Here is a 22,362-nt window from a genome sequence, read left to right on the forward strand (position 1 = left end):
GCATTCCCTACCCTCCCCACCCCACCCTGGGACGTCTGCCATTTGCCTGTCCTCCGGTTCCAGGGACTTGGTGCCAGGCAGCTTCCTGCCAGTGCCTCTTCCAATCATTCTGCAGTGCTGTGCCTGGGGAGAGGGACTTCCTCCTGAGGGAGAGGTGGAAGTCCCACCTTATGCCAATCAACGCTCGTTACAGCATAATATGGCATCGGGGCTGCTGGAGCCCTCGCCATCCTGAAAATTCAGCCCACCAACTCGAATTCATTTACCACAACTGCCCATATTCACATCAGTGATAGTTTCAGGCTTGGTATCAAATGAATTGTTAAATAATTTTACTAATAATGGTATTTATTCAGGCATTATGGTGTTAACTATCCATAATCGCCTTATTGCTGAAACTTGCTTTACTCTCTTAATGGCAGCAGTGTGTACCATCTACAAGATGCACTGCAGCAACTCACCGAGGCTCCTAGACAGCACCTTCCAACCTGCAATCTCTACCACCTCAAAGGACAAGGGCAGCAGATAGATGGGAACACCGCCACCTGCAAGTTCCCCTCCAAGCCACTCACCATCCTGACTTGGAAATATGTCACCATTCCTTCACTGTCACTGGGTCAAATTCCTGGAACTCCCTCGCTAACAGCACTGTGGGTGTACCTGCAACACAGGGACTTCAGCGATTCAAGGCAGCAGCTCACCACCATCTCCTCTAGGGCAAATAGGGATGGGCAATGAAAATGTTGGCCTAGCGAGCGACGCCCAGTTCCCGTAAAAGAATTTTTAAAACTGAGCATTCAGCACTAATAATGAGCCACGAATAAAATAATATTCTCAACCTATTTGACCTGACTGAGGTAATAATGAGGCGTAGAGTACAAAATGATAATGATTGAAAAATGGTACCACTCTGAAAACTGACTATTCCAATCATAAGGACTTTTAGGGAACAGGGGGAAAAAAAAACATTAGCAGAGTCTACAAATATTCTAATTAGGCCTTGTGGATAGAGAGAGAGAGAGAGATGAGAAAAAAGGCAGACAGAAAATATTTTACTAAATGAATATTTCTCAGACTGGCAGATATTGACTAACAAGAGTGTCCAATGATTAGGGTTGGAATCGCTTTTGTTTCTTGCGTATGTAAATAATGCAGACTTAGACATAAAAGGAGGGATGTAAAATGATGATAGAAAACTGGCAGGTATAATGCAGAAGACTACAGGATGACATGAACAGCCTCAAGAATTGGGAAAAATTAGATGCAGTTTACTACAGTAAACATGAGGTGACACATAAGAATAAAAGTATATCTTAAATCATAAAGTTCACAATGCCAGGAGAAACAAAGGCATCTAGGTGTACAAATTCTTAGAAGTCCTTAATAGTGAATTCCTAATAGGTTACAAAATGCCATTAAGAAAGCAAATGGAACTTTGGGATTGAATATGAATGTAAAAAGATCATAACAACTCTATAAAATCATGGTATAGACATATCTGGGAGGCTGGATTTAACAGGTAGCCCTGGCGACCGACACCCCCCACCCACCAACCTCTCATTCTCTTAAATCATGAAGACCGAAGGAGGACTTGGGAGGAATGTTAAAGCAGCAAGAGAATCAGGAAATTAAACTATTTCAGTTAGAATGTAAAGCAAAGGTCATTATCACAAAATAAGCACTAAATACACAATGGAGACGATTAGAAGAATGTTTTTTTATGGAGGAGTTATTGAAATGTAGAATACTTTGTCACGGGTAGTGATCAACGTTAAATCAATCACAGCAAGCAACAAAGTACTGGAAGAATATTGAAGCTCATGCAGAGAGGGAGAGAGAGAGGGAGGGAAGGGGGGGTAGGGGGAGAAAGAGAGAGAGAGGGAGAGAGAGAGAGAGATTGAGAGGGAGGGAGAGGGAGGGAGAGGGAGCATGCAGAACATTGGGATTAGTTTGGGAGAAAGCAGGAAAATGGGACTGTTAAAAATCAGCACCAAAAAGGTCTAACTTCAGTGTAGAGAAAGGTCACATTTAATTTGTTTTTTTAAGCCCAACAAGCATGAAATTTCTCACCAGAGTTTTTATTGACACTTGATTTTTTCTCTGTGTCTTTCAGCTTTTCCTGACTAGGTTTGACTGGCTTGTTTGGTTTCTCTGTGGCTGTTGTTGTAGTGTTCACACTTTGTAGGACAGGTTTTTTAGGTAAGGGTGGCTTCACAGCAAGGCTTTCTGAGGATTTAGTTTTCAGTTTCCCATCATCCTTTAATGTGTCGCCAAGGGCTACTTCAAGTGGCTTCTTGACTTCCATCTTCTCAGCCTTGGGTTGCAAAGCTGAACCACCCGAGTCCAAAGTGGCATCTGCACTGTGGCGTTTTACTGTTTCTTTATGTTCGGAGTGAGAACTCTCTTTGTATTTTAGAGAATGGGAAGTACTGCGGAGCTTAACACCAAACAGTCCTCTTCCATCGTCAACTTTGCCATGTGCCTCCTCGGTCTTTTCTGGTTTATGTGCATCAATTTTAGCCACTGAAGGTTCGGAAAGTGGCATTTCTACATCTTTTTCTTTCTTCTCTTTTCCAGGCAATGCACTGGCTTTCTGGGGGAATTTGTTATGCGAAATGTCTGAATCTGCTGTCAGATCACCTTCATTCCATTTCTTGGTGTCTCTTTTCGACCTGTTCCATGCTGAGGAAATTGAGAATTTGAAGGAGCCCTGATTGTTTTTCTTAAACGAATTCTCTTGGCTTATTGTTTTGTCTTCCGATATTTTAACGTTGGCTTCCTTAAATCCTGTTATTTCCATATTTTCCGGTCCACTATTAACAGTTTCTGAAACAGGCAGGTCCTCGGCTGTTTGAGAAGTTTCTGCAGGTCGGGAATGCACCTCAGTACAAGCCGATGCAATACTGCTGAATTCTTCAGGCACTTCATTAGACCTGTCTTCGTGATCTGAGAGTTCTTTTGCTGCCTGTCTGATTGAACAAGCTTCTGAAAAAGAAAGTTCATTTGATGTCGCTGCCACTTTTGTTTGTTTACAGGATGTTTCTGGAGTTACTTGCACGAATTCTACTTCATTGATTTCTGTCCCTATGGGGGCATTTGAAAGCGGTTTCTCAGAGTCCAGTGACAACATGTCTGATGGAATAACAGTGCTTGTTTGATATACAGTCTCTTTAGCAAAGGAGGTATCGATAGAAACAGCGTGGGTGTCATATGCTGTGGACTTCATTTCAGATCCCGAAAGATTTATTTCCTCCTCTTGTTTTAATGGGTCAATAAAATCAATTTGAGTTGGATCTTCGGACAATGCAATTGTTGACCCTGGTAACATGGGGATTTGTGTAGCAGCCACTTCCACTATTTCAAATTCCATCAGGTTGACATCTTCTTCAGTTTCTGATAGAACAGCAGGTACAGAGCTTGCTTTTAGGTGATCGCTGACATCCAAAACAACAGTTGAGGCAGCAATATCTACGTGGATAAGCTCATCCATTCCTTGTTCTGAGTTATCAACCACTTCTGTGCTACTTGACCGAACCATTGTAGGCTCAGTAAGTAGCAGAGTTTGTCCCCGAGTGAGAATCGTTGACGGAATTTCCGTTCTATCTTTCAAACTTATGTCAGAATTGGCATTCTCAGCATTGTAGTTACTGATTTCTTGTTCATTTTCCTCCCTTAGCTCAGGTACATTGTACATGAACTCACTTGGTCCCTCAGAGAGTAATCGCTGAAAAACAATAAGAGTTGTCCATAATCAATCACAAGTGCATTTTCTGCATTAATGCCTGACTTTAAATGAACTACTTAGGCAAAAAAAAAAGATTAAAACTGGCGTTTTAGTTTGCTTACCTTTTTGAGAATGAGCAAAATTAGAAAGGTAAAATAGGGCTAAGATGTTAGGGGAGGTGATGGCGTAGTGGTATTATTGCTAAACTAGTGGTCCAGTGACCCAGGTTAATGCTCTGGGGTCCCGGACTTGCATCCCGCCATGGCAGACAGTGGAATTTGAATTCAATAAAAATCTGGAATTAAAAGTCTGATGACTATGGAACCATTGTTGTAAAAACCCATCTGGTTCACTAATGCCCTTTAAGGAAGGAAATCTGCTCTCCTTACCTGGTCTGGCCTACATGTGACTCCAGACCCACAACAATGTGGTTGACTCTTAAATGTGCCCTGAACAATGGCAGTTAGGGATGGGCAATAAATGCTGGCCTAGCCAGCGATGCCCACATTCCCCTGAATAAATAGAAATGTGCATTTTTAATTGGAAAATCTAGGTGTAAATTCAAGGTCATCAAGATAGTACAGGGTCTGGTGCACCAAGAATAAATGAATAAGGCAAAAGAGAAGATAGTCAAAGAAAGAATGTGATGAAGAGACCAATTGTGGTGATATGTAAATGTGGAAGCTGCACTACTGGAGAAAAGAAGCAAACATTTTTTAAAAAGTAGGATGAAAATTGAAAAGCTACCAGGCCCAAATGAATTCAAATTAAGGTGCTCATTACTAAAGTAAATGTAGCTTTGCAGGTAACCATGACAGAAAGCAAAATGTAGGTAAATAGATACTTAGCAGGATGAGACTAGTGGTGTGATGCTGGCATTTACATAAATGGCTTGGACACGGGCACAAGAGGAATGATGTCAAAGTTTGTCAATGATAAATTAGGGATATGGAAAATTTGAGACACACAAGTTAGAAGGTGCCAGATGCAGCTTGACGCTGAAAAATGTGATTCTCGTAAAAATAACAGCAATGGGGAACACACCCAAAATAGAGGAGAAAGAGAGAGTGGGGAGAAAGAGAGAGATTGATGATTGCAGATACAAAGATCTTTAAAGGTGGGCGTGCAGGTAGACTGTCGTCTAGAATTTGCTCAATTGGATCAATGCTGCTGCAGAACCTTTACATTATTGTACCGTAACATCCAGCACTGACCGCTGGAGAGAACATACATGGCAGATTCCTGGGTGATAATTGTCATATCTATCGGTGGAAGTATTGGTGTACAACCAGTATAAAACCAGTCAAGTAGCTGAACCAACAAAGCCCCGTGTGGCCTTCTAAATACACTGTCCAGTCAGCATTATTCAGAAGTTCACTGGGGGTGGGGTGAGAAGGTATGGCAGAAACACTGCTTGCCTCTTTCATTTGTCTTTAAAATTATTTCACTGCCTGTCTTGCCATTATTTTTTAATATGTTTGGACATAATTATAAATAGCCATGTGCCCAGATGGCAGCAGGGCATGGCATAAGTCTAAGGACAAAAAGGCATAGAGGAACAAAAGAACTTAGGAACAAAGGGACAGGAGTCGGCCATTTAGCCCCTCAAGCCTGTTCTGTCATTCAGTGAGATCATGGCTGATCTGTGATCTAACTCCTGCAGACATCTATGCCCTAATAAAGAGCAAAGGAGGTAGGACAAACAGAATGGGTACCACCGAGCCACTTACAATTATCACTCTTGCCACCTGGAAGGAGATGGCACTGGTACTGACTGCCAACTCCTTCGCCTCCAGGACTGCAGAGCAGTGCCACAAGATGTCAGGCCTCCAGCCATCTCCCTCAGAGAACCACAATGTTAGGACATGGGAGTTGAGCCCAAGCTATCCGAGGCATCATTTAGAGATGCAGCCAATAGGAACTCCATGCTAGGAGCCAGCTGCCATGGGGCAAAGGCTACCTTGGGCTCATGAGGAGCCAACATTTTCAACAATCCTGGCCCTTAGGTGACATTTAGAAGAAGAATTGGCGCCCGTTGGAAGGTCATATGTCCCCCTCGGTACCTCTGACATTGGTGCTAACCGGTTAGAGTTCTAGGCACGTTCAAAAGTCTGCGGATGCTTTGACCCTTTGAGGTGCAGTCAGAAACAAGTGTGCAGCTGCTAAAAGGCAAAATGCCAAAACATAAAAGCAAAATATGTGGATGCTGTAAATCTGGAATAAAAACAGAAAATGCTGGAAATATTCAGCAGGTCTGGCAGGATTAGTTGGGAGACAGAGTTAACGTTGAAAGTAATATGACTTCTTCAGAAGACACTGGGCTGGATTTTATGATCCCTCTGCCGGGCATATTTTTGTTGAGCGGGGTGGCACATGAAGGCTAGCTTACGGCCTTCCTGCCCACCCCGACCCTGTTCCCATAATACAGTTGGTGGGCAGTGGCCGAAATCAGCAGCCTACCCGCCATTTTGAAAAAAATGGGGTGAAAAAGCAGAAGGAAAAGAGGGGGGGGGTGCATTTTTGGGAGGCGGGGCGTTACCCTGTGCACTTTGGGGGCATCTGCCAAATGATGATTAGTCCTCCTTTGTGCCTTCCCACCTAGCCTCCAAAACTCATCCCCCAATCCCTGCCTAGGGGGGGCCCCATCTCTTTCCACCCTATAAGACCGGGGTACCTACCTATGCCAGGAATCCATTGCTCTTCCTCCTGGGACCTGCTTGCGGTCCGAGCAGCACCCCATGACTGAGATCTGAAATCAGATTGGTCAGCAGCTCCTGAGGGTGCGGCTTCAGCCCACTGAGGGACAGAGGTCCCACTCGCTGTTTGTTAAGGCTGCCAGCAGCGTGTTATCATTGCGGGTCGGCCTTTTTTTAAAAATAAACTCGGGTGGTTTGGGATCAACTTTTGTGATGGGAGGGTGGGGGGAGGTGGAGCAATACACCCGTGCACACCCCCTCCCCCCACCCACCGTAAAATTCAGCCCACTGTGCTGAAAACGTTTCCTTCATTCGCAAACCTTCAGAGATCTCCAGCCACTTCTCATACATCCCCCCAACAGCTTAAAGCTGTTCAACTTCTCCCAAAGGTGCATTACTGGAATAAAGGCAGGAAATTCCCGACCACAGAGTCACAGGCTAACAGGCAGTCCGCAAGGGTGGAATGCAGTTCAGCTCAAGGGCTGCAAGGAAACGCAGAAGAAGCCACTTAAAAACGCAGAAGTTCAAGAAATACCCACACCCACCCCCTCCTAAGATTCGCTCTGGACAAAAACTGCACACGATGTTGTTAGACCAGAATACTGAGTGGCATTCTGGGTATCCTATTATAGGAAGGGTTTTATAGCCATGGAAACGATACAGTGAAGATCCCCTGGTACAAGAGTTGGAATGACAGGTTATAGCTATAAAGAAAGGCCTGAAAAACTGGAGCTTTTCCCTGGAACAAAGAGGGTTGAGGTACATTAGAAGCTAGTGCATATTTGGAAGGGCACAGACTCAGGAATGTCACTTGCAGAGTGCTTGGAACACTTAGAAGCAATTTTATTCCACTAAGAGAGAGTTATTAGAGCATGAAATGCTTCATCAAGAGTGGCTATTGAGCTAGGGCTATAACATCATTTAAGAAAAAATTGGATAAATACTTGAAAAGGTAGGGGAAAGGCTAAAGAAATAGGGTTACAGTGAACAGTTCCAACTAAGGAGCTAGCACCAGTGCAGGCTCAATAGGCCAAATGGCCTCCAGTGCTGTCATTTCTAGATGCCATAATAAGACATGTTCAGTTTTATTTTAAAAAGCCTGTAGACTGTAGGATGAAGGAAGCACTGGGGTAATAGTTGCACAATTTTGACGTTCTATGAAGGAACACACTGCAGTAGGAGGCTGCAGCATACAACCAGCCTCCATGGCCCTGGCTTAAGAGCATTAAGGAAAAACCAGGTTTCTAAATAACTATGAAGTGTTTCACGCAGGAAGCAGGTTGAGAACCAAAAATAGCTTACCTGTGCTTTCCCACACCCATAGCAAATACCCTGCCTAATTCACACTCATCAAAAACCTTCAGGAGAGGAGGGTGAAATGGGTGAAAATAGTCCGTTTCATGTATATAATACACAATACTTACCAAAGGAGGTCTCCTTCTTTTAGAGGAAGAGCGTTGGTTGCGCGGTTTCACTGACAGTTTGTGCCTCGCTGCTGAATTATCGAGACAAATGGGGAATGTAGGTGGAGAGTTAAAATCAATAGCAGGTGAAACAAAGCTGTCAGACGAAGAGATCTGAACTGTTGGTGATGTCGGACTCCAAGATCTTGAGCTTGACCTTGTTGGAACGATCGCGGAGAGGGGACTGTTGGGCCTAGAGGAAGATCCTGGAGAAATCTGTAGGAAAGTAAGTCTACATATAAACTGTACATTGAATATAAAGTACTACATGCAAGATACCATAAGAAATGTTTCATTTTAGCTTTGAATATTCCAGTCAATGTAATAGTCACTAGCAATGCTGAGCTATGTTGCTGATGGTTTGTGGTTTTGATTTTAGCAATCCAGAAAAAATATTTCAATTCTAACATGAGAACATAATCTATCCTGACAATCACAGCAGGAGTGCTGTATTGGTGGCATCCTTGAGAAAGAAAGAAAATAAAGAACTTGCATTTATATAGCACCTGTCACAACCCCTGGATGTCCTAAGGTGCTTTACAGACAAAGACGTGCCCTTGAAGGGAAGTCACAGTTAAATCACTACAAACTCCAATCCTTAGCCACCAGCTCCATCCCACTCCTTGGCAACTGTTTGAGGTTGAACCTGACCGTTTGCAATCTTAGTGTCATGTTTAACCTTGAGATTCACTTTCTGACCACATATCCGCATCATCACTATGACCGACGACTTCCACCTTTGTAACATCGCCCGACTCCACCCCTGCCTCAGCTCATTGGCTGCTGAGAACCTCATCTATGCTTTCGTTACCTCTCGACTTGACGTGTTCCAACACATTCCAGGCCTGCCTCCCACAATCTGCCCTCTGTAAACTTGAAGTCATCCAAAAATTCTGCTGCCTGTGTCCGTCCTAACTCACACCAAGTCACCCATTACTTTTCCCTTGCTTATAATTTACCGGGCAGCAGTGATCTCCACGCTCCTATGTGCTTTGGAGGCTTGGGCAACCTACAGCAGGCACCTCAAAGCACCGGAGAAGTACCACTAGCGGTGTCTTCGCAAGATCCTCTGAACCGGGTAGCAGACAAGGTGGTCCAACAGCAATGTCCTCTCCCAAGCCAACTTGCCCAGCATCGAGGTGCTAATTACTCAAAACCAGCTCGCTGGGTGGGACATGTCGTTCGTATGCCTGACATTAGACTCTCAAAGCAATTTCTCTGCTCGGAACTCAGTCACTGCAGGAGACTCCGAAGGGGACATTGGAAACGCTTTAGGGATGTCTTCAAAGCATCCCTGAAGAAGTCACCACCATGGGAGATCCTGGCTTATGACTGACCAAAATGGAAAAGGCTCATTCGGGAAGGCATGAACACATCAAGAGAATTCATCGGGAGCATGGAGCGACAAAGTTGCGGCGCCAGAGAGAATTCACAAACCTCCAAACAACTCAGCTACCCAACCCTTCAAGCACCACCCACCCTGCATGTGGCAGAGTCTGAAGATGATGTTCTGGACTTATCAGCCATCTCAGAACCCACTGAACCAGAATGGAAGCAAGTCATCACCAATCCTGAGGGACTGCCTTAGCAATGCCTTAACTTTAAAATTCTCATCCATGTTTCCAAATCCCTCCACGGTCTCACCCCTCCCTATCTCTGGAATCTCCTCCACCCCTAAAACCCTCTAAGATATTTGCACTCCTCTAATTCTGGCTCCTTCACCATTTCTGTTACCATTTGGTGGCCGTACCTTCAACAGTCAAGAACCTAAGCTCTGGAGTGCCTTCTCTAAATCTCTCCACCTCTTTAAGATCAAGATTTTAACTTACTCTATACCCATCTACTTACACAGAGTTAAAATTGGGCCCTATCCTTTTTTTCCTTTAAGATGCTAATAAGCTTACCACTTCAGCCAAGCTTTTGGTCACCTGCCCTAACATCTCATGTGGTTTGGTGTCAATGTGAAGCACCTTGGGATGGTTAATTACATTAAAGATGCTATATAAATACAAGTTGTTGTTGTAGTGAGAGAAATACAGTGTAGGAATTGTGATGGAGTGTTAAACCAAGGCCCTATCTAGCTGTTCAGTTACACAGATTCCATGCACATTTTAAAGGACACGGAGTTCTCCAGGTGAACATTCCTCCTGTAATCAATAAGCTATTAAATGGCTTGCCATTTTTTTTTGTTGTCAATGGGATTTTGGTGTGTGTAAGATACATACCATGACCATCTACAACAAAACCCTCTCCTATTCAAATAAAATGCTTCCAATTTTTTCATAGGTGAAATTCTGTCACAAATTTCAAATATTTATATTCTGCAAGATTGATTTTATTAAAATAAATATTCAAATATATTTGTACTGAGTAATCAGTGCTAATTCTAAATTATTACTTAATCACTTTATGTAATGGAACTATACCAATGGCCTAATGGGAACTGACATTTTGATGGGCAGACTGATTCAGAGCAGTGGCTTCAATTGATTGTAATGACAAAGTTAACAGGTTTATTAGAGTAGTGTAACACTTGAAGGCTGATTTTAATTTATTTTGCATTTGTAAAACTTGTCCCTATTGCTGACATATTAGGGTAAATTTACCAATTATTTGTGAAAAGGAACTCATTTGAAAGTGCAGATTGACAAACCGAGCATGGAGGCAGCTCACCACTTCTGATTTTATGGTCTTTAAAGTACTCCTAAACAGTTATATGGCCAGTTTTGTGGTATATAAGTAACAGGACAAATCTAGGGTCATGCCCTAGTCTGAGTTTAACCATGACCAGTGTAACCTGGTACCAGACCTGGGTTTATATGATGGTCTGTTGCGCCCAGTCACAATGAACTCATGCAAAGATTATTTCAATATTTTAAGTATAGACACACCTCTGGACTTGCAGTGCATTCAGGCACACAGATATCAAACTCTCTCTCCTGCTCTTCAGACTTCAATTTGAAGCTTGGCAGCAAAAATAGATTTGGCCCAAGTGGAATTGATTATTTAGCAACTAGTCTGAGGCTGGTAACTGCCATGCAAACACAACCTTTACACTATTTGCTCTGCTCCTCTCAACAACTTCTCTACCTGACCTGGGTGTTTGTCAGCTTTTCTTGCCCCTTCCAGGACAGTGCAAGCCTTCTGGGTAAGGTGGGGAGTGTATATATTGTGATGGCAAAGGCATGTTACACAGGACAGGTTGCATGGATCAGAGGCTCTTTTCCTGTCCACCACTTTTTGTATTACACTTCAGTTAATAAATCACATTGAAAGACTTTAATGTAACTACATAAAGGAAAATAACATACACTCATAGATTCCACCACTGTTCATATGTCAAGCTGACAGTGAGCACTACTGAATCTCAGTTTATGAACTGATCCAGTTCCAAGGCCAGAGATGGAACGTAACACTGGAGTTACAGTGGGAACTCCGTGAATGAATATGTTCAAAGGTAAGACAGTAAAATGATCTCACTGACAGAGAGTTGATGGCAAAATCTAGCATTGTTCAAACTTGTAATGTAATCTATTGAGGTAGAGAGTAAGTAAATGAATACATTCATAACATCTCATTATAAGGTCATCACTAACTAACAAAAGCTTTTCAAAATCTTGTGAAAGGTCTTGCGTTGTGTCTTTGCCAGTAATTACTATACTGTATTACTTCATCTATTCTTTGGAAGCAATATAAATGTTAACATGTTATATACTTAGGAAGGTTAGAAAAGATAAAGTAGATAGTAGACAATAAAGGGGTACATAGACAGTCAATTTGGTTGGAACTCAAACAAAACCGTTGTTATATTGGTAGCAGCATGTTTTAGGTTTCCAAATTTTGGGAAGGGAATTGAAAAGGAATTCTGCGGTCAGATTAGAGACAGCATGTTTGTTCTAGGGAATTTTTTTATCTAAATATTGATTGAGAGATAGAGGAGGTATAAGGAAGTAATAAAATGTGTACAGGACGCCTTTCTCAAGTAATATATTAATAGGCCTAAAAGATTGCTATATCTGGTTATGAGCCATGGAATAGAACAGCTACCATGAGAATAGTGGTCACAATATGACATGACTTACAATGCAATCAAAAAAGGGAACCAGCCAGCACAAAAATGAAAACAAAATTTGAGTACAGAGGACGATAGAGAGAAAGCGTGATGTTGTTTAAAAAAAAATAATTGTAAAGAGTTAGGCCGGGATTTTCCAGGCAGGACGGAAAATTCGGAGAGGCAGCCGAAGGTCCATTGACTTTGGGTGGGAATTTCAGGCAGGACCAGAAAATCCTGGCCTTAGTATATTCTGCTATGAAAGAAGGAAACTGCTCAAAGGGATCAATGCTAATTCCCAGCGGGAAACCACAGGAGTCAGTTTACTGCACACAGCAACATGAGAGCATGGTGATTCTAACTGCTGAACCTTCTTGCCACGCTACAGGCTCATGGCTGGGGAAGGGCATTTGACCCACGTGAAAACCCTGGGCCGACTCTTGACATCTAGGCAGGTGTGGGGAAGGGACGGTCTTCATGGTAAAGAATGGTTGGATCCGGGCCAGGGGTGGCCTAACCTTTCCTTGTGGGGCCTGGAGGAACAGCCTTACATTTTAGGGCACTATCGTGCGTTGGAGGGCTGTAGGATGGTGAATAAAGTACTCATTTTTACACTGGAGGTTAGGGCTAAACAGGGTACACAGACTGCTTAGCTTATTATCAATGGCAGGGAAAATTTTACAACCTATAAATAAGGGTGAAATGACCACAAATAGAACAGTTAGAAGTAGCCAGCTTGAATCTCAAAAGGTAGGATTGTGATTAAAAAGAAAATTAAATTGAACATCCTTACTTTTTAATATCCTTTATGTGTCGCAATGTACATTCAGGACAAACTCTTAATATTATTCAGTTCCTACTCTCCAACAGTTTTCTTTTATTAACAAGCTAACCTCTCAAACTTTCTCTGTTACTGAAACTGCGATTTAGCTTGTACCATTTTCCAAGTGAACTCTCACAACCATACCTCTCAATCAGCAGCCACCAATGCACTGAAAAGGGCAGAATTTGGTTGTGTTTAGGATATACAAGCAGTCCCCTGGTACCATTAACTAAGTCCATTTTGCCTGCTTTGAGTCTTGCACGCAGCTTCCTGCAGCAACACTGATTCACACTGGGGTCTCCTGATTAAAGTGGGACAGTTGAGAGGTATGCTCGCAGCTAATTATTTCCTAGGTTGGCTTTTGAGGGGCCTCCCAAAATTGGGAGTTGCGAATTATTACCTGCTCTTCTTCTTCGCTGCCTGTCCCACCTAAAGTCAAGGAGCTATGATTCTTGTAAGGGTCAGAATACTGTGGAATGGAATTAGGAAAAGGTTCAGTCAAAGATGGCAAATAAAAATGGACAAAATGATACAGAATAAAACTAAGAATCTGCTAATATTAACAATAGGATATAGCTTAGGAAGAACGTGTGAAAGAAATTGGTTAGAAATTAAATTTTAAAAAAAGCAAAAGAAGTATTATATAGTGTGGCTATCGTAGTTACCAAGATAGGCTCAAAGCACTGGTGCTGTACGCTTGAGAAGCAGAGACCAAAGGTGATTTGATCGAGATGTATAAAATGATGATGGGATTAGATTGCTTCAACTAGGTAGGTTAGGGAGGACAAGGGGTCACAATCCAAAGTTATGTAAGGTCAAACTAGGTTGTCTCAGACTAGATGTGAAGATCGTCCTTTTCCCAGAGAATTGTGAAGCTGTGGGACACAAATCCTCCCAATGTGTAACATGAATCAAGGCCAGAGTGGCTTTTAGTGATCTAATATTTAAACTCTCTTTTGATTTATAGTTTCTTAATTTTCAACCCAATTTTAGAACATAAACTTTCTTTGTAACGTGAAATCTAAGTTGCTTTGGAATTGGCTATAAAAAAAAATGAGAACATAAAATAGAACAACCCAAACTGTTTGCTGTTGGTTCAAGAAGTGATTTTGCGAGTGGGAGAGAGTCAAGGGGATGGAGTCAAGGTGCCTTTGGAGGGGATGAAAATATAATACATGCAAAACTGCAATAGAATGTATATTAGCACCTAGAAAATGCAAAACAATTACCTTTCTGCCCTTGTTAAAAAATTTATTACATGGCGACACTAGCACAGTGTAATGTCAAACTGTAGTAAATCTATATATGTGGGGAGCATACCAATTATACTGATAATCATATCTGGCAGTGTGGTTTTGTTTTCATGCAAATGTACAGCAAGCATTGTCACTGGTTTCCAAATATGCAATGCAATGATGCAAATCACATTGAAAGACATTACCAGATTACTTTTTCATTCTGTCATATTAATGTAAATGAGAATTTGGAAATCCTGAAACATTTGCCTTGATAACCATTGTTGTGACAATTCTCGAAGAATCACTGCGAGCAGTTGGACATAAAAGTAATGAAGAACTAGAAAGTGATAGGGGAGCAAGATACCCTCTGCGCATCGCTTACAAAGTATGGGTGTACAATAATGTTACTCATGGTCATTTCCCATGGTGGCAGAGAAGTTTTTATTTTGTTTAATGTGTGGAATCTCAACACCAGTTTACATTTCAAAGCAAACTGCTGAAAAAACCACCAAGGCAGCCAGCTGAATTGTTGCTTATCCTGAAGTCCCATTGCGGGGCCGAATGTCGGAGGCGACTCTTTAGTGGGCTACAGGACCTGGGTTGGCATATTGCTGCCAGTAGCCAATTAAGAGGTGGCCACCAGGGCCGCTGTCCAGTTAAGAATGGCAGCCTGCACCAAAGAGCTACTGGCCCAATCAGAGGGCTATTAGCTCAGCAGTGCCACCACTAGTGGTGGCCATTGTTGAGGCTGGAGCTCCAGGGAGAGGGTCTCAAAAGACACACTTTGAGAATGGCATTTTGAGGAAGCCGGGGCCTGGTAGCCAGGGGCTAGTGATTAGGGCAGGGCTGGGACAGGAGATTGTGGAGCGCCAGCGGTGCCACTGATTTCAGGATACTCATTGTTGCCAGGGATCCCCTCCATGGGCAGGGAGTACCCATCAAGGAGTGCCCTTCCCTCATCCTGGAACCTGCTGGGAGACCATCAGGGATTTACCTGGCGATCTTCCCATGCAACAGCAAGCCCTCCTGAAGTGGACAAATGTACACAGAGGCAGGAGCTGGGCCTTAATTGGCCACTTAAGTGGCTCAATTAATTGCCTAATTGGTGGCTGAGTCACAAAGTTTCCTCCCACCGGTAACATGCAATGGCGCGGGAAGATGTCACACTCCCCTACTGATGCCTCCCCCCGCCATTTTGCCAGCCCTCCTGCTGTTAAGGGAATGTTAACTATGTTGTGAAGATACACAGGTGAAGGGCATTGTTTAATTAAAAAGAGAGACTGCTGGGACACTGGGCTGGTAGGTAGGAAGCAGACACATGTAATGCTGCATTCTGTGAAGCCCATTATCAAAGAACAGAGAAGTGTCTTGTTTCATAGTTTATCAACAGGCTTGGGATCCAAATAACATCTGCCTCCTGGCCTGTCACCAATGGGCCAGAAAAATTTAACCCAGCATTTCTGTCTGTTCAATATGAAGTCCACGCACCACCTCTGTAGTAAAATACCTCACTTAACTAAGTACACAGAGCTGTGGTGCTAGGGAGGTAGGAAGAATATAGTCAACTTAGGCCATGCTGGCCTAACACCTAATGTGACCCTCAGGACTTTGATCAGCTGAGGACTTGGATAAGCTTTCCATCAGTGGGGAATGGTGTAAGCTGCAAAAGAGAGCTTGAAGAAGCAAGAATTTATTATCACTGTTCTTCTGGTATTGCCTCCACCTCATAAGGAAATCACCCAGCTGCTGATTAAAATATTATACTCAAGCAATTTCGTTATTCTTTTCAAGGGCAATTAGGGATGGGCAATAAATGCTGGCCTAGCCAGTGATGCCCACATCTCATGAAGGGAATAATAAAAGCATGTACTCCACCCAAAACACATAGATTCTAATGTGGGAAGCTGAAAGTAAGGTTAGAGATAAATGCTTTGCATTTCATTTGTATTAACCACACAGCAAGCGGTTCAGGTCTGGAATGCACTACCTGGAAGTGTGGCGGAGGCAGGTTCAACTGAGGCATTCAAGAGGGCATTAAATGAATTTTTAAATAGAAACAATGTGCAGGGTTACGGGGAAAAGGCAGGAGAATGACACTAAGTCAATGTGCTCGTTCGGATAGCTACTGCAGATACGATGGGCCGAATGGCCTCTTTCTGCACCCATAGCAATTCTGTGATTCTCAAATCTTATGCTACATTACTTATTCCTAAATCATAGGCTGAATTTTACGAGATGCCAGATATCCCGTGCTGCCCCCTGCCCATCCCCGGCTAAAAAGCCAATTGGAAATTAATAGACTGGAGGGCGGGGGTGTGGGGGGGGTAGATTTCCATCCTTCAGGGACAGGAGGTCCCATTTCAAAGAGCTGCCGACCACACTGCAGCACTTCAGGTGAGCAGCATTGGATCATTCGGGTATGTCTGGGGGTCTCGCCGGGTGCCAAGCCGGCAGGTCCTGGCAAGATGGGCGAGGGGCTGAGGTTTGAGAGGCCAAGGTAGCGGGCAGCCTAGAGAGAGGGATAAAACCTTGATGGTGGGGAGGTGGGGGGTGTGTGTGTGGTGGTGGACCCTTCGATGGCCTCAAAGGACCCATTAAGGAGAGACACCCCACCCCTTGCTTGCCAGCAGCCCATGCAGGGAAACTTGCCGGGATTGCTGTTTGGCGTGGGCCTCTCCTGCCACCATTTAAATCCTGGCGGCAGTTTGAGGCCCTTAAGAGAACATTAATTGTCCGCTTAAGAACCTCAATTGGCCTACGGGTGGGTTGGGACCTGATGTTGCCTCCATCACTGGTATAATTGTGGTGGGGTCAAGGGCACTGGAAAGGTGATGGGTTGTCCACTGGATTTAACGAGCTCCCCAACCTCCCACCTTCAAACCCTCTGGTGAGGCTGTGTTAAATCCAGCACATAATATTCAATGATTAAATTACACCCATAACTTCCTGACATGCACATCAGGGCTCCTCACTGGCATCATGCACATGCATTTGTAAATTCCAGCCTCTTGAATATGCAACTTAATAAATCAATATTAAAAGCTAATAGCTAGGAACGTTTGTTTTTAAACAGAAACTGGAATGAAGCTGAGATCAACATATGTTTTGAGACAATTTTTAGGTAAAGGAGTAAATATGTTAATTGAAAATGAAATGTAATTAAATAAAAGACAGGACACACAACCTCCTGGCTGGAAGGGGAGTAAAGAGAATTGATGGGTTCAAGTATGTTGTACCAAGAAAATATTTAGCAACTCATAACATGATGCTCAGTAGCTCGTCCCCTTTATTTTGTTTAATCAGCATGTTAGCCATATTCTCATGAAAATAAAAAAAATGCCAGAAATGCAAAGCAGCTGTCAGTACCTGACAAGAGAAAAAACGAGTTAATGATGTGAATCGATACCTTCTGTTGTCACGAAAGGTTTCTATTCAGATCTGTGATTTCTCTTTTTGAAATGGACAGGTTGTGAGAGGTGAGAGAGTCCATGTGGCATTTACCCAGATTGTACCATTCTCTGGCATCGTGTGTTAACTGTCCAAGACTCATCTTTGTGTGGTTTTAAAGACAAGCGCTTTCATTTCCTCCCCTCACTGCCTCTCCTTTCCTCAAGGTACTGGGGTAGATTTGATTTTAGACGATTATCAGATCAGCTACCCGTTACATATTTCTCCTCATATTCAGAAGTGAAAATCAGATGCATGACAGGTGGTTGATCAGAATTCATGCTATCATCTAAAATTAAAATGACCCCCACTGACTCCCTGCTGGGAGGGGTTCAGTTCCATAGGTACGTCACTCAATCTCTCATGATTAAACGCTGGAATAGGAGCAGTGATTCCATGATCTGGTCCTCCCAGTCAGGAGTGATGTATACAGCCGCTGATCTTCTGAGCTGCGCTCCCTGAAAGCTCTGTTACCCACTGGGAGTGCTGGATCACCAGAGGCTGTAATCTTCTGTTCTGCAGCCTAAGCTCAGTAGCGGGCACGGTAGTGGGAGTGATTTCCTCTGGGGTTGCACGGGCAGGGGGGTTTGCAGGATGGCTGGCCACGCGCGATATTACACTGTTCAGCTCATTAAATATTCAGCCGTGAGGAGCTCGCCGATTCTCATGGTGGGGCAGGCAATAAGTTGCCGTCCTGCCGTTAGCTCGTGGGATCGAAGGTCCAGGCGCCATATTTAAAGGGGCACCCGGAGAGCCTGCACTATCCCTTTCACCTTTGCCCGGCCACTGCTCCACTCTTCCCGCTAACACTTCCTGCCCTCCTCAGTCATCCTCCTCGCAGCTTGCACTGCCACCACCCGCTCTCAAGCATAGGCTGCCATTTACAGGCACTCCCCAAAGAGGACAAAGCAGCAGCAACTCACCGTTAATCACAGAAGAAGTCTGCCTCACCAGGTGCATGACACTTATGTGCAGTCACAAAAGTGAACGTTGTCATTTCCCGCTGGCAGGGGACTTTACTTGGAGGGGCAACTTATTTCTGGTGGGCTGGCTTTTTAATGAGCATGCATGACATGCTAATGCATACAAAGGGGCTTCCTCACATTGTTAACTTGATTTTAAAGTCCCGAGACCATGATTACTGAAGTTCATCACGCCGTTGAGAAACTGATTTTTGGCCTAATTAAGTTCCCTTGCCAGCAAACTTCCCGCTGCTGGTGGGACTGGAAGATTCCATCCATAGTCACTGTCTAGTTGGCTGTCTATTGCAATTACAATTAGTACAGTAATTTGACAATGAGAGCTCTTACCTTAGCTAAATAGCTACGCGCTAAGATTTCATGTAGAGGGGAGCTTTCTTGAGGACTCCGTGGTAATCCATCATCTTCAGAACTAGCACCAGTATCTTCTGTCTTCTTTGCTGGAATCGACATTGGAGGTGGTCCCAGTTTAATGTTGTCTTGTACCTTTAGCTGTAAAATATAGATTTTTTAGCAAATAAATGTTAGATTATCAGCGAGAACACTGACAGGCTAATTGCTATACACTTCACTACTCTTACAAGCATCTTTTAATCAGTGTTACGGCACAGCAGAAAGTAAATACTGAGCTGCTCAAATCCCAAAGGGAAACTGGAAACAACTGCCACAACGGTTTTGCAATTTGTACATTTATTTCGAGATTCGTGCCTTGAATTCAGTAGTAATAAATCCACCGAGTCTTAGAGGGTTTTTACAAAACTAAATTAAACATTTATTAAAAAAAGAAATAATTTTAAGCACATACATATGCTTGCAAATTACTACTATGGTAACTCCTAGCTCCCCTAGTTAATCTAACTCCCAGTTACACCTCCATTAAGGCAACAGTAAAACACATACATTTTAAAAGACCCTGGCAAAGTAATACAATATTCTGAACAGTCGGATTCAAAGATGAATCTGTCTACGAATTCATGTAGGCAGCAACTGGAGGCTGGAGGCTTTTCACACTTATTAGATCTTAGAATTCCTTCCCTTGCACACAGCCTTCTCTCCTTTATACATATTTTTCCTTTTGAATGCAAATTCTCATTGTTTCGTTATGTCTTTAGACTTTACCTCTCTAATAATAAAAATCTATCATGGTACCAATTTTACCAGTAATCTTTTGGAAAAATAAATACACAGTTTGGTTTCTTCTGGCTAGGTGAAACATTTCACCCCCTCTTATGAATTCAAGCTACTCTGGTTTATTTAAAAGGCAAATGTTCCCTTTACATCTCAATTTCTAAACTTCACCCATGGTTACCTATTTAGCATTTCAAACCTAGCGTCTCTTCTTACATCAAAGCCTTCAGACCAGCTGCTTTAATTCAATTAAGTCCCACACACAGACACACACAATCACGTAGACAGGGACCCCACTATTACTCTACTTTACAATAAATTCCAAATAACATTATGAAAATTATAATATCTTCCTGATATCAGTTACAGTCAGTTGCATGTGAAAGCTGATCAATCACAGGCAGTAAAACTGTTCAAAGTGAATGGTTTCCACTAATACCACTGCCTTGTTAGGTTCAGTGACAGTGGATCAAGAATAGAGTACGCGTGGAGGTGTAAAAGAAAGCACACAGATGTTAAAAAGGTATTTAATGCCTTGATTTGGTAGATCCCACTGGCTATCTTCTGTGGAATGGAGCAAGTGGGGAGATTTGATCAAGTGTTAACCATGATTGACGTGAATGCAGAGCAGTCATGAAGAATGAGAAAGACCGTTGAACCTCATTGGGATACCCAAGTTTCCATTCCTCTTGATATGCTTGGTTTATTGCCTTTGGAATTCTGAAGGAAAATGCACAAACCATTTCACACAATTTCATCTTGTAACAGTATGCTAGATTGGACTGTGACCACATTAGTTTAAGATCATCATACAAGATGCAGCCTGCAGTCTCCCTCCGATCGTCCATATGATTACTTCATTTGGACAGCAATTTAGATAAAAATCAAAGTTGGCAAAAACTAAAACAATGAGCTTACCTGCATTGATTCTTTTCAGGCGTTCAATAGACACCCCTGCCCATTCTCACTGTGAAAGCACCATCGCCACCATCCAGGCCCCAGATTCTTGCAGACTCTTGACGACTCCAGAGCCATTTAAAAATGGCGAGCAGGGCCTGATTCCGGGATTCCTGCCCCATTCCTGGTGCCGCCAATTTTCACTGGTGCAGGGCAAGGGTGCGAGTACCAAGTTGGCACCCTGCTCTCCTGACCGGGCCCAGCTCCATTGTGGGGGTAGGCATCTCCTAGCACCACCCCCCCCACAATTTTTGTGGAGTGAGGCCAGCTTCTCCGTGACCCAGAGGAGTCGTGAACCATGGATTCGAGAATCTTGAAAGATAAGTTCAAAAGGTCATACCAGTGCACCCCAGCCCCTTCCATGCCCCCTCTATTCCAACTCAGTGCCAACTCATGCCTGCCACTCACCCCCATGGTCCCTTATAGTCCCCATTCCAATGCCCAGCAACTTATGTACCTTCCAAGCCCATTCATCCAGTGGGGTGATGGTGTAGTGATATTGTCACTGGACTAGTAATCCAGTGACCCAGGGTAACCCTGGGGACCTGGGTTCAAATCCCGCCATGCACCGAGCTGGTCCAGTCCGAAAGCACGTAGCTGCTAGACTGGGTCTGATCTCATCCTCACCAACCTACCTGCCGCAGATGCATCTGTCCATGACAAGCAGGGGATCAACCCTGGGTCAATGAAGAGTGCAGGAGGGCATGCCAGGAGCAGCACTAGGCATACCTAAAAATGAGGTGTAAACTTGGTGAAGCTATAACACAGGACTACTTGCATGCCAAACAGCATAAGCAGCAAGTGATAGATAGGGCTAAGCAAGGGATCAGATCTAAGCTCTGCAGTCCTGCCACACCCAGTCGTGAATGGTGTTGGACAATTAAACAACTCACTGGAGGAGGAGGCTCCACAAATATCCCCATCCTGAATGATGGGGGGGCCCAGCACATCAGTGCAAAAGGCTACAATCTTCAGCCAGAAGTGCCGAGTGGATGATCTATCGCGGCCTCCTCCGGAAGTCCCCAGCATCACAAATGTCAGTCTTCAGCCAATTGAATTCACTTCATGTGAGATCAAGAAACGGCTGAAGGCACTGGACACTGCAATAGTGCTGAAGACTTGTGCCCCTAGCCAAGCTGTTCCAGTACAGCTACAACACTGGCATCTACCCGGCTATGTGGAAAATTGCCCAAGTGTGTCGAAAGCAGGACAAATTCAACCCACCCAATTACCGCCCCATCAGTCTACTCTCGATCGTCAGTAAAGTGATGGAAGGAGTCATCAACAGTGCTATCAAGCGGCACTTGCTTAGCAATAACCTGCTCACTGACGCTCAGTTTGAGCTCCGCCAGGGCCACTCTGCTCCTGACCTCATTGCAGCTTTGATTCAAACAAGGACAAAAGAGCTGAACTCCCAAGGTGAGGTGAAAGTGACTGCCCTTGACATCAGAGTGTGGCAACAAGGAGCAAAACTCCTTGCAAAGCTGGAGTCAATTGGAATCAGGGGGAAAACTCTCCACTGGCTGGAGTCAGACCTAGCATTAGGAAAATGGTGGTAGTTGTTGGAGGTCAGTCATCTCAGCTCCAGGCATCACTGCAGGAGTTCCTCAGGGTACTATCCTCAGCCCAACCATCTTCAGCTGCTTTATCAATGACCTTCCTTCCATCATAAGGTCAGAAGTGTCAATGTTCGCTGATGATTGCATAATGTTCAGCACCATTTCCAACTCCTCAGATACTGAAGCAGTCCATGTCCAAATGCAGCAAGATCTGGACAATATCCAGGCTTGGGCTGACAATTGTCAAGTAACATTTGTGCCACACAAGTGCCAAATGGTTGGATTCTCTCTTGTTG

General features: G+C 43.7%; 1 protein-coding gene across 4 annotated transcripts in view; it reads right to left on the reverse strand.

Annotated features, from left to right (window-relative positions):
* The window catches only part of LOC144682648 (CRACD-like protein), a 199,855-nt gene that overhangs the window by 26,199 nt on the left and 151,294 nt on the right, over window positions 1-22,362 (reverse strand). For 3 of the 4 annotated variants that reach the window (XM_078545197.1, XM_078545198.1, XM_078545195.1), the window contains 4 exons: window positions 18,753-18,914; window positions 13,158-13,226; window positions 7,845-8,099; window positions 2,071-3,724 (listed from right to left, as the gene is read on the reverse strand). In XM_078545197.1, the coding sequence (XP_078401323.1) occupies window positions 2,071-3,724; window positions 7,845-8,099; window positions 13,158-13,226; window positions 18,753-18,914 (2,140 nt within the window). The remainder of the gene's footprint in view (window positions 1-2,070; window positions 3,725-7,844; window positions 8,100-13,157; window positions 13,227-18,752; window positions 18,915-22,362) is intronic. The other variant, XM_078545199.1, reaches the window with a different exon arrangement.

The sequence above is a fragment of the Cetorhinus maximus genome, chromosome 7 (genome assembly GCF_964194155.1).
Source record: "Cetorhinus maximus chromosome 7, sCetMax3.hap1.1, whole genome shotgun sequence".
Lineage (NCBI taxonomy): Eukaryota > Metazoa > Chordata > Chondrichthyes > Lamniformes > Cetorhinidae > Cetorhinus > Cetorhinus maximus.